The sequence below is a fragment of the Mus caroli genome, unplaced genomic scaffold (genome assembly GCF_978045245.1).
Source record: "Mus caroli unplaced genomic scaffold, Mus_caroli_1 scaffold_22, whole genome shotgun sequence".
Classification (NCBI taxonomy): domain Eukaryota; kingdom Metazoa; phylum Chordata; class Mammalia; order Rodentia; family Muridae; genus Mus; species Mus caroli.
In genome coordinates this window covers 7,802,521-7,816,074 of record NW_028227277.1, presented here as the reverse complement: position 1 = coordinate 7,816,074, position 13,554 = coordinate 7,802,521, and the positions used below count along the sequence as shown (strand labels likewise).

At 34.9% G+C, this 13,554-nt stretch overlaps 1 protein-coding gene across 1 annotated transcript; it reads right to left on the bottom strand.

The window, feature by feature from the left end:
• Window positions 1-485: 485 nt before the first annotated feature.
• On the bottom strand, window positions 486-9,724 carry LOC147000050 (vomeronasal type-2 receptor 116-like). The gene is made up of 6 exons (XM_085834286.1): window positions 9,411-9,724; window positions 6,477-6,759; window positions 5,219-6,022; window positions 4,168-4,392; window positions 2,942-3,065; window positions 486-1,820 (listed from the first exon to the last, which is right to left on the bottom strand). The coding sequence occupies exons 1-6, from the start codon at window positions 9,614-9,616 to the stop codon at window positions 916-918; spliced, it is 2,547 nt and encodes an 848-aa protein (XP_085690412.1). The 5' UTR covers window positions 9,617-9,724; the 3' UTR covers window positions 486-915.
• Between the last annotated feature and the right edge of the window lie 3,830 nt (window positions 9,725-13,554).

The following is a 13,554-nucleotide window of genomic DNA, read 5'->3' as shown; positions in this document are numbered from 1 at the left end:
AGAGAGACAGAGAGACAGAGAGACAGAGAGAGAGAAAGAGCCTCTGTTCCTGCACTTCTACAGGTACAATGGGAGCAGGGGGCGCGGATCTGTGACGCAGCCCGCCTGGGAACTCAGGCGGCCTGGCCACACCGCTTTCCCAAAACTCTGACCTGTGCTCAGGGCCTAGATTCTTCCCCTTGAGCCAAAGAACCAGGGGAGTAGTGGCATTTTTCACTACTGGGTGGCAAGAAAGATCGGCTCTAGGCCCTATACACACTACATCTCCCATGAGTACCAGGACCCGACTTCCTGTTCAACATGGAGGCACTTCCTGTTGGTTTGCAGTCACACTATATAGCCACCAGGTGGCAATAGAGAGCGGGTCTAGGACAAACACACACACTAACTACATCTCCCATGAACACCTGGGACGCACTTCCTGTTCAAAATAGAGGCACTTCCTGTCGACTTGCACCATGACCAAAGTAAATATGTTTGAAAATGGTTTATTTATTTATCTAACTTTGTCATAGTACATTGAATGAAGTCAAGGAATGAATTTGGATGCAAGAACTCCATGAAAGCAAGTGGAATAATATTGAATACCGGCTTCAAGTCCATGTTGTATGCAGTGCCCTTTCTTGTAACTCAAGGACAGTGTGGCTAGATGTGGCACTGTTCACAGACAGTAAGGTAACTTCATATTAATCATTAATTAAGTACATGGCTTAAACACACAACCACAGGTCAGAATGATGGTAGCCATTCCTCATTGAGATTCCCAGTTCTCAGCATATTCATGTTTACAGTCCTGTTTGTAAGTATACATCGGTATATTACTAACATTTTTTTTATATGATGAAATACTACTTTTGTTGAGATGAAGAGTAAGATAAGTTGAATATCATCTAACATTTTCATACCATGAAAGTTTCAATAAAGCAATTTACCTTTGTGGTTCAGTATAAAATTTGAATCTGGTCTAATTAAAATAACATAACACTTTGGGACAAAGATACACATTAGCAAACCTGCACTAGAAGCCAAGATTGAGAAAACCTCCACAACCACCATGACCCTCCCCCTGGTGCTGTGGTAGACAGGGAGGAAGGTGATCCAGACACTGCAGAACACCAGCATGCTGAAAGTTAGGAACTTGGCTTCATTGAATGTGTCAGGAAGATTCCTAGCCAAGAAAGCCAAAGTGAAGCTCTCCAGAGCCAAGGAGCCCAAGTATCCCAGGACAACGTGGAAGGCAAAGACAGAGCCTTTATTGCAAAGAATGACCATCTTCCCATGTTCAGATTGTATATCTCTGTCAATAAAGGGAGGAGATGTTACCAACCAGATTCCACAGAGAACAAGTTGGATTAGGGTACAAATGGGAATGACCAACTTAGGTGCCCCTGTTATCAACATCCCTCTCATTCTTCTTCCTGGAGTAGTGAGTTTGAAAGCCATGACCACAGTTATTGTTTTGGCCAACACTGTAGAAACAGCAACAGTGAACAATATTCCAAATGTGGTCTGCTGCAAGATGCAGGTGACCTGGTCGGGATGTCCAATGAAGAGCAGGGAACAGAGAAAGCAGAAGACTAGAGAGATGAGCAGGATGTAGCTCAGAATGCGGTCATTGGCCTTCACAATGGGAGTATCATTGTACTTCACAAATGTGACAAGGACTAGAATTGTGATGGCCGAGAAGGACAGTGCCATGCAGCCTAGAGCCATCCCCAGTGGCTCGTCATAAGTCAGAAATGATACAGCTCTTGAGAGACAGTAGGTTTGCAGTATGTTGGCATACTTATCATCTGGACATTTCACACACTGTTCCATATCTGCTGACAAATGAAAAAGAACCCTTATAAGTTATCATAATTACATAGGTAGTAATTTTATATTCATGTTATTCCTAGGAAACATCAATAAATAATTTGCTGTTCAGCATCTATTCCATTCCTTTTTGCTGTAGGAACCACTAACTTAAGATATCTCTGTATTGACCTATGCATTGTGATGAAATCGAACGGAAAAAAATTTTATTGAACAAAACCAAAAATATGATGAATAATAATATGCATAATCTCAGATTATTTAATTCCTCCAAACATAAATCCACTATTCACAGTCAAGGGTAGTGTGCAGACATCAGTACTAGTGTCAGTTGATTAAATGCATCATGTACTTTGTTTGCTCTGTACTTGTGCCTTGATCTGTATCTACACATAGGAACTAGAACATACAATTCCTCGTTGAAATACTGATTGCATTTAGGAATATTTTCATTCTTGAAGCTGTACACCTCATAGACCTATGCATGTCCCTTTCATTGTTTTCCAATCTCTATCTTGCCAAATACACATTCCATGCTATATGGCAGGAAGCTTATGGATGTTCACATTTATCCCTCTTTCCTTAGCTAAGCTCTAAGCCATCTCTTGTAGCATTTTTGAAATCTTCACTCTTGTTCTAAATCTTTAAGAGTAAATATTTAATACTTTGTCCATCTAACCTCTTAAAATATATTTCATTAAACAACAACCGTTACCCTGAGCATCTGGTCTTTTTCAGAGAGTAAGCTGGGTGATAGAGGGAAAGATTATGGACTGATCAGGTGGTCAACTTTCTATGTGCAACAAATCAAAGAAAAATAAACATATGCATAGATTATTACATCTAAAATGTTTCCTTATAACATTTTTTACAGGTTATTCCTCCTAAACACTTTCTATATTATATAAAAGCAGTAACCATCATATTGTGAGAGAAATGCCTAGTTTAAAGAAGATATTGGAATTTATTTGCTTGGTCTAAAAGAAGTTGGCTCTATATAACTGATTGTGCTTTCATTCATGGAGATGTTAGTTCTTCAGTTTGCATCTAGGCCATTTCATATTTCTAGTTTGGGTAGAGAAGGTATTCAAATTCAGCAAACATTCTTCTGTATGCAAGAATGTACCTGTTTCATTGGAAACCTCATTTTCTGGGCACTGAACACAATCAAAGCAGCATTCTGCTGTTTCTTTTTGATAAATTTTCCTGAATCCAGCAGTACACATCACACTACACACGGAGGAGGGTACCTGAGGCAGTGCATAAATATTATATAATATGCATGTGAGTGTGTGTATTTCATGTATTTATCATATGAATAATGATCCATAGATTGATATATGGGACACTAACGGAAATGGCTATACATATTCCTCTGATAACTTGTATCACTTTACAATATCAGGCAAATTTTAATCATGTTACCTCCAACACACAGATTGTCACACAAAATTTACTACATCATTTAATATTATTTATGTATCATTCAGGTTGTAGCAATTCAAAAGTGTACCTTCCTAAACTGATCAATCCAAAAAGAATGTTTAGGTGGCACAAGTTTTTCTCTCATGATTTATAAATTACAAAAAAGAATACTGTGATATATGGAGGGAGAATGTAGGGTAAATCAAGAGAGAGTAGTTTGATGACTATGAACAAAATATTTTATATAAGACTCCCATAAAATTAATGAAGTACTCCTAAGTGTAAAAGAAAACTTTGAACACACTATCCCTTACTCTCTTTCCCCTGCATCTATGAGGGAGCTCCACACCCACCCATTCCTGCCTCATCACTCTAGTATTCCCCTGTGCTAGGGCATCAACCCTTCAGAGGAGCAAGGGATTCCCCTCCCACTGATGCCAGATAAGGCAATCCTCCACGGAGGAGGGGAAATCACGAAGGAAGATAACATTTTAAATGTAAATAAATAAAAAACAATATAAAATATATAAATTAAAAAGAGAAAACCTTTAATATGGAGAAACATTTACGTTAAAGAGTCCATGATATACTTAATTAGGTTATAAATATGTTTCTACAGTATTAAAAAAAACATGTTAATATATAGTTAATTTTTTTTCATTAATCATATGTACATATACATTATACTATAAACCCATTATATATATTCCTGTATTGTAGGTAATAGACAATTTGGGTACTATTGAACATGGAATTCAGAGGCCATTGATCCATCGATTACCAGATATACTTGAAGTTGAGCATTATCAACGTTTGATTATTGTAACTTTGGATGGTCTTTTGCAAAAGTAGCAATTGGTCTTAAACACACAATCTCATATTTAAAAACCTATATATCCTGAAAAATAAAAATTATGGTATACCCACTGATGTTCCTCCCATGGCCCATTCCAAATCATCAGATATATGAAGTTGTTGACTCTTTGGAAAACAAGGTAAATAGCTTCCTATTTTCACTTTTAATCCAAGGCCTTGTGGAAAATTCCAAATGATGAAAATATCATACTCTGTACACTGATTTTCCCTATGCTTCATGTTCACCAGTTCTCCAACAGGGTTCGTAAATACCCTGGTTTTCATCAAGAAAGACATCTAGAAGAGATTCATGCTTCCAATATCAATAAAGCATAACAATAAAGGTAACGCAAAATTGAGAATTCCCTAATTTCTTAATGACTTTCAGAAAAAACAGATGTATTGAAATAAACGTGTGTAGAAAAAAACAGTATACCTCATTGATAAATGAAAATTTATATACTTCATATAAATGATAGATGATAAATTGTGCTAGAAAAAATGATTACTAGTAAATAAGTAACACAGTGCATGAGTGTGAGTGTGTGTGTGTCTGTCTGTTTATGTGAGTGTCTGTGTGAAGATTCTTGTCAAAAATACTTTTTTAAAAAATGAAACAGTATATGAGAGACTGAAGGGGAAGTCTGAATACCTGGCAATTGTGAAAATAAACAAATCATTTTCATGTACATATAGTATATTCATATATTAAACGTAAACTTAATAAAATGTACAGTCTTAGTCATTTATGTTATTGTAAATTGTTAATGTAAATGGCTAAATAATAAGCACAGCACATGGATCAATTTCTGAGAAACTATTCTTTAGCCAAACATTCCAGTCTAGTCATCACTTAGGCTTTTATGATAAAACTCTTGGCTCCTATTCTAAATTTTGAAGTCATTTAGTGAAATGTGAGACACCTTGTCACAAAACTCACTGATATTCATAAAAATGTATTTCCTCCTATTAAATATGATCTTTGTGCATGATATTCATCCATGCAAAAGGTTTATTAGAGAATTTAAAGAATAATCTCTAACAAATGTACAGTTGTTCCTCTGGGTCCATTTAAAAGATCACATTGATATATCTAAGCATAATGCAATGTAAGAAACTTTACCTGCTGACAAGCAGTGAAATGTCTTTGGGGTTTTGCCTTTTTCTGAGACTCTACTTGTTGAAGAATACATTCATGGTAGGTGTGGGCCACAGCATAAACAGCATTATACAAGTTGTAACCTTCATCACTCATCACCATATCATAGCTGTGCAGAGCTGTCCATTCCAATGTGTTGTTGAAAGTAATATGATCCATTTTACTGCTGTTCTTAGAGAATGAACAATTAAAATAATTCCACTCCAATATAGTATGATTAATATCTACAGGGTATTTGGCAGTTTTCTTTGTTTGCATAAAATTCCTAAATTTAGGAATCTCAACTCTGTGGTGTGCAAAAGTAATAGAACCATGGAAGAGATTAAGGGTGAATTCTTTTTTATGTGTGATGACATCCCATTGTGAGGTTGTGATCCAGATTCTCTGAGCACCTAACTCTTCCCATCTTCTAAAGCTGACTTCTAAAGTAGAGTTCATTTCACCATAAATGATAACAACCTTTGCTGAAGATGTCATAATTTGTTTATCATATATTGTAGACCTTGTCATGTATATGTGCATGTTTTCTGGGATCATATTAACAAAAGCTAAACAGATCCCATGCCTTTGGCTTTCGTCTCTTAAATCTGAGAGAAACTGAATACCCTGATCATCATCTGAGATGACCAGTCCTATCCAAGTCCATCTAAAATGAAACATCAATGACACCATGCCACGTGATAAAAGTGTGTCCTTGGTGGCTACCTGATGGACATGAGGTAACCGGTCAAGGTCGCGTAGGTTAGGATTAAATGGTCCAAAGAAAACCTAAAGGATGTAGAAGAGAGGATGAAACTTCCAATGAGGAATATGATTATTAGGATGTTTGTACTCATATACAAGTAATGATACTCACCTTCCTGAAATCCTGATAAAAAGAGTAAGATTGTACTATACATGTCATGTATCATTCCTATTAGATTCTAGAATATTCCTGACAAGTCTGAAATTCCAAGTACACAGTTTTACCTGTCTGTACAGTAAATCTATGAACTGATTATTTAATTCATACACACACACACACACACACACACACACATATATATATATATATATATATGTATTTATATAAATATTTATATATGTATATATATAAATGTGTGTGTATGTGTGTGTGTTTGTGTAGCAGCCAACTCATAAATGCATTCTGTCCAAGTTTTCTTGAAGGCACCTGTAAATGTGATTTAATGTTCTTAACCTATTCAGTGTCACAAATTCTTACCAGTGGCATCGAAGAATGCATTGCCAGTTTTAAGGATGTTTTCCATGATGGTCCTGTAAGAGCTATGATACATGACTTATCTAAATAACAGAAATAATTAACAAAATTCATATGTCCATATGTTTGTGTATATTCTTGATCCAGATCTCTCAATAAATGCTGACAGTTTCCACCAATGATGGAGAACATCAAAGTCATGTTGGGTAAAAGATAAGGATTCTTGTTGATCTCATCAGTAGCAAAAAACATTACCAGAAGAAGCTCATATTCACTTGCTGCAATTCTACAAGAGGGCATAGTGATGATTAAGGGAGATGTGTGAAATATAAAATTTCAACTGCAGTAAAGTTTGTAATATGAGATATACTAAATTTCTGTTTAAATGTCTTGAAATAAGCCTGATATATTAGGGATCTTTAGAGCCGAATACAATTTAAGAATTCATACACATTGGGCACTGTGATATGATACATTTTGTATTCATGAAAATAAATAAACATTGTTTTATCTCTGAATGCCATCCTTGAACTAAATTACAGTCCTATTGTGTGAGACTGCTATAAAATAACCTTGGAGATGTAATTCCACAGATATATAAAAGAGCATGACTTCCACTACATATGAAATACCTAACAGATTGTCCTTATAAATTTATTTAACTGCAATTTATACATCAATCATCTTAATATTATTGAATACTTTGAGTATCAACTAATATATCTGTTTTTTTCAACTTTTTTATTCTTATCCTTTTATACCCTAAAATATCATTTATGAATATTTAATAATATCCATAACTGAGGATACTATGTCTAATGTTCACTACTAAGTTATTACAAAACATACAAAATACTCTTTGGGAATTAAGCATAATAAAGGAGCATAAAATTTTATATAGTGAATCATTAAAAATATATTCAAAAGCCCTTATTAGATACCACCTGACAGTATGAGAGTATTCAAAACCCATTATATAGTTGTTTTTCTTGACAAACAATCAGCTTACTTTAAGAAGATTATCAGTGTTTCAAGTAGAGAAAATATTTTATCAGTAAGAATATTTTACATATTTCCAAATAACAAAAACTCTATGAACTTAAGCATTATGAAATTGCTAATTTTATTCACAGGAAGAAAATTATGAATAATATGTTAGAACATGTTTTATAATTGTTTTGTATGTTTTTAGATCATGCTTTTAATATATTCAAATGTTAATATCACCAATCAGGCTACTCATTTTAATATCCATTTTATTTAATTTTATTTATCCATTTCAAGATAAACACAATGATACAATATACCATATGACCAGAAGGGTCTTGTACACATCAAGTTCATGTTGCCTTTTAGTGTGTTCTTACTATTTCTATCTTGTAAAAGTTTTATCACAATTCTTTTAATACCACAATCTTCCTAATACATTGAGATCCTTTAAGTGATGTCTGAGCAAAGAGATCTTCTCTGCCCCAGCACAGTTGGCAGTTCATCTGTTATTCTCTATTGCCTCTTATCAGGTGTAAAGACACCAAAAATGGTCTTTTGCTAAAATTTGTATTTTTCAATTAAGAGTTCAGCGCTAAGTTTTTCTTTCTAATCCCAAAAGTATATTGACACAGTTCATATATTTGTAATTTTAAAACTTATTATGGCTTAAACAATTGTCATCAATGAGAATTTCCACAATTTTTGGCCAATAGGTGTGGTAAAAATTAAGGATACTTCAGAAATATAATTCCTACTCACCTAACACTGAAGGATAATAATGTGAAACAACCATCACTATCAAAGTGTACAGTGCACTGTGGCTACCCATTGAAAAATGTATTCCTTTATCCCAAAGACATGAAAATTGAAAAGGGGATGGGATGAGAACCAAAAACATAAAAGCACAAGAAACCTTAGTTTATGAAAGAAAGAAGTCGCAGGCACAATGATTAGCTAAAAGGTAAATGATTTCAACACTCGTTCCCTCATGATCTGCAGCCACAAATGATAACACCTCACACTTTGGATCTCAGATCTAATAGCCACATGAGAAAAGGTTCTTTTCAACTGGAACACAATGATTCTCCTAGATTTATCTTTTCAGACCTCAGATGTAGAGATTAAGACCAGAATTTTCCCTATGTATCCAGGGCACATGTCATAGGATGAATGGAAAGGACTTGTGAATAAATATTAATTACTAAATAATGTTAAGTTTATTGAGTAGTTAATAGAATTATTGACCTTGTATCTTATAGTGATAAGAAGCCTAATCAGTGCCTGTGCATTTGTGTAATTGGATAAAAAGATTATTCTGGTAACAGAATATAAGACTAGCATTCTTTTTCCTTATTCAGTACCAAATTCAGAGCTGCAGGATGAGACTCATTTAAAGACTATTTTATAAAGCAAAGTATATGTATATTCACAAGTATATAAGTAATGTTATACATTTAACCAAGTATAGTAGACCAACACATTCACAAATATTTCAATGAAACAATGCATGTTCATCTGTTGGAAACCAGAATTAGGTAACACTTTTATTAAGGCATTTAGATGCATGATCATAATGAGGCGTGGGCAGACAATTGAATATAGGCAGTGATGCAGTCTCTTCATATTGAGTTCTTGACAAAGGAGGGAATTGTGAATTCAAGGCAGATGAAAAGATATCTTTCAACATATACTTTGAACAAAGACTCATTAGAGAGGATCCAGACATTCACATGGTCCAGCACTGTGAACTGGAGTATAAAATTGAACTAAAACCCTACTAAACTGTGACACATTTTGAAGTATTAAAATAGTGATTGATATAATAATTCGTTTTCAGGGGTCCTTAAAGTTACATGGTGAGGAAGAGAACAGAACCCACAGTTTGTGTATACAGATAAATATGTCAAACTAATGACATTGACAAAGGAAATAAAGTTAATGACTTACCGAAAATTTAAATCTGAATTATCAAAATTATCTTCAATAGGTTCATCATGTAACGAAAGGTAAAAATGACATTCCCTTTGCAAATCTCCATCATTATCTTCACTATTCTTTATCCTCCAAAAGCAACTGGGTTCAGTCAAACAGCACAAGATGAGAGAAAACTTAAGAAACAAAAATGAAATAGTGAAAGTACAGAGCTTCTTCATGTCTGCTAGGATCTAAGATGGAGCTGTTGTGAAATCCGTTTCTAATGTAGAAAGACATCACACACACAGTTACACCTATGTGTCTGTTTGAAAGGTACCTCTGTCTGGAGATCCACTTATTATATTCACAGTTTCTTTCCATTCCTCCTATGTCAGGCTCCCTAGATACATAGGGAAAATTCTGGCCTCAGGCTCTACATCTGAGCTCTGAAAACTTTTCATCAACATATTTTTGAAAACATGTTTTGAGATTATGCTTTCTACCCTCAGGGGCCATGACTGCATTCATGTGCATAGCGTAAATCCCAAGGATAATCTTCTCCTGTATAGTTCATACCTGACCATGTGTCAACAGCCATTATGCACAAACACAATGGATTTCATCAGAAGTTCCATACTGTGACAGAAGTTGAGAAGGTCATAAAAGTTCCATATCATTAAGATGTTGCGTTTAATCATGGCACATTATGTAACACATTGTCTAGTTTAGGGAAGGGCAGTCTCACATGCAACATTGAGCCTGGAGTTGACCATGCTCTCTGTTGTTCATATACTATTGTATGCCACTCATGTTTCCAAAAACTCCTCAAACTTCCTGTGATTCCTGCCATCTGGAGAACATGTCAATATGCTAAATCCAAAAATACCTGGATTTTAAAGATTCAACACCCATCTGGTCAAATATCAGTACCTGTGCAGACATTCACTGATATGCTGAACTTTTTCCTGATAATCAGTGCCTGGCAGTCAATGACATTTAATGAAATATTTCTTTGGTTGATGTTTGTTCACACCTCATAAAGAAGTTAGAGGCTAATTTCATATATTTTATTCAAGAGAAAGAATGCCATTTAAGAGATAGAATTTTATTGCTAATGCTGGTATATACCTCACACTTTTCATTTATTTCTACTTGGCATTTGTTTTGAAATATTTCTATCTTAGATTACATTTCAATAACATAGATGTTAGCTACTAATTCGGTTAGATTGCAATGAGTGACAAAGATGAAGGATTGATTTGATTTGTTATTTTTTTAACTACCTTATATTTTTGTTCAAAATATCCATACTGAATTAAGTGAGTCTTCAACTTCATTTTTGGAATGGTTGGTATGTCAATGGATTATAATAAAATCCTGCTATGGAATTTAATTTACTATCTTTGTTACTATGAATAAACATTTGTTTCATAATTTGGTTGAATTACGACTATTTCAGTGCAAATTGTTTCAGTACAAACCAATAGACTGGGAAAATGAAGTGTCCTGTTGTCATATTCTATAATTATTATATACCTGGTTCTAATACCATGTCAAATTAACTGGGAATGTGCATGGAGGCAGACTCTTCACTCCATTGTGACTGCTATTGTGCCATCCTTGGCTGTGGCAGTCTTTTGGAAGTCATTTGGAGCACATGAGCAATGGAATGGGATCCATTCAATACTCATTAAAACAAGACTATAGGTCAAACATTCAGGTCTTTAATAATCTTGAATTTTGTTTTGCTCAGATTTGGAGGTGAGGCTCCATGTGCTTTTCTGCAGAGACATCCTCCATGTTGCTTGCAACAAAAATAGTATTTATTAAAATCTCTTTTCTTTTTGCCTAAAACTCATATTATGTACTTGATTTGGAGGCAAGAAGGCAGAGCACACATCATCGTGTCCTTCTTGATTATCAAGGCAATATTTGGTTTCTATTTTCCTTTAAGTTTTTCTGTTGGGTTGTAATCTTAAGCTATCCACTACAGTACATTTTGAGTTTATAAAACAAAGTTTTCTTCTGTTTCACAGATAATATTCATAGATTCTTTCTAGTTGCTTATCCCTTTATTTCTTGTTGAAATCAGATATCTGATTCCATGATATTTTATGTGTAACAGGTGATGGCCTCTATCCTATTTTTATGTCAGAGAATTGTCTTAAAAGTGTTGCTGCTGTATATTCATTAAATTCTGATGTCATTTATTATAAACCATTCTTATCCTGTTTTTCCCCATTAATCAGATACTGATTTGTGATTCTTCAATCACTTGAAACAAGGTTTGATATGGCACAGAAGTACTATTTATACAAAGCATTGAAGCACTTTTGAGTATCTGCACTCATCAATCTACATGGATTGAAGGTCATCCTCTTTCATTAAAATATATGTGATAGCAAAGATGTTATTCATGAACCACAGATATCTGAAAGGCAATGGGATGCCCATTATACAACTATGCACCAACAAATATAATTTCAGTTTCTTCATTACAAATATCATCTTAGTCTAATATAATTTAAATGATTTTTGTACAAAATTCAACTTATTCTAATGAAACTAAATCTGACATGTTATAGCTTGTTTAGACACAGGATTTTTAACCCAATGCATCATAATTGGCATGACATATTACTTCACTCACACTCAATGTCCATGCAGGATGGCTGATGGTGATTCTTCCAAGGTATCCCCTAAAATCCCTTAATACGTAGAACTTAGCTTACAATAAGCGGTCCAATTTCCGTTTCGATCTTCATTGTCCGATATACATAACTACACTAATATTGAACATCAAAATTAGAATTTCAATATTATATAAAAAATTTACACCTGAAGGACATCTGCAGTCTGAACCTATGAAAGCAGGGTGTACCTCCCAGCCCTATCAACCTACATGCCTAACAGGAGCTCTTCCATAATTAGAAACATAGGGGAACCCTTTGGCTGAATACCCACATCATTTAGGACCTCCACAGAGATAAGCACATGAGGTACTTATGATAAGTAAGTACCACTGAGGCATAGGATGAAAGTAGACATCTCAAGTGTTCTGCTACCAACTTGATGGGCTTGCTCTTCTCTTGATCCTGTCAAACTTCTTTCTAGTTAATCCCTTTGGAAATAAAGCACGCCATTTTCCCACTGTTCTTTCATGGAAAAAAAAAGCTCATTGTCTGAGATCTCTGGCTTTTGAAAAGGAGGTGATCAGTATTTATGTCCCAGGAGAGTCTCCAGGACAGGCAACTCAGCTTCTGTTCAGTAGAGGGAGAACTTTAACAGAAAGGCAAAGCCTGTTTCACGTGACATAAACAATTCCTTGTCTGAACATTCTATTGTATCCTGGAGATCTTTGTAACCCCTGTGATGTCATCAGTGTTGTAACAACACCAACTACACTTAGGGATTTCAAACAGTCCCTAGAGAGTTCAACCACATTTATGTTTGCAAGATGGTGGAGGAGTCTATTTGAGAGTGAGAATTGAGAGTTTAGAGAAATAAGAGAGAGACCAAAGGAAGCTGGCTTTTCATCTCACTGTAAAGCATCAAGGAAGATGTGGTCCTGTCACTGGCACAGTGAGTCACGGAACAGTGTTGTGAAAATTCCTGGAGTAGGCATACTTGAGTCTGGCTTTCCAGTAATGAATAACAGAAAATGCTGCCACTGTGAATTTAAGGAACTTTCCTGCTTATCATAATTCCTGAATGATGAGGATTCTAGTACATTAGTTTGTCCATCCAGGGAGACAGGAGCAGGCAAGTCCAAAGCTAGTATAGTGTGAATTTTTATATTTTATTTTATTGGATTTTGGCTTGCCAAAAGGAGACCATAAAGAGTCAGGGAGGAAATGATATTTCCCAGTTTATATCTGTTGAATATTTTACTATATTCCCAGTTTGTTCTTCTAGTTACAGTGGCTATCAGACTGTACTAACTCAGAGCAAATTATTCTTATGAGACATTACATTCTCTGAACTCCTCTGAAAACCAACACCTGATAGTGACACCCTAAGCATCCTGTATCAGCAGTTTGTGTGTCTGACATGTCTCAAATATAGGCAAACAACTGTCAGAATCAGAGACAGGTACTTTTTCCAATTCAAGATTGTTTAGGTCTTTCAGTTGGATGAATTGTTCAGTCTTTTGATGACGGTTTGCCATACATAACTA

What these genes read in the sequence shown, in the direction of transcription:
- LOC147000050 (XM_085834286.1), bottom strand. Translation starts at nt 9,616, where the DNA reads ATGAAGAAGCTCTGTACTTTCACTATTTCATTTTTGTTTCTTAAGTTT. An exon ending in ATTTCACTGCTTGTCAGCAG is followed by an intron (nt 4,393 to 5,218) that starts GTAAAGTTTCTT and finishes AATCTCTTCTAG; the next exon opens with ATGTCTTTCTTGATGAAAAC. An exon ending in GGGCCATGGGAGGAACATCA is followed by an intron (nt 3,066 to 4,167) that starts GTGGGTATACCA and finishes GCACTGCCTCAG; the next exon opens with GTACCCTCCTCCGTGTGTAG.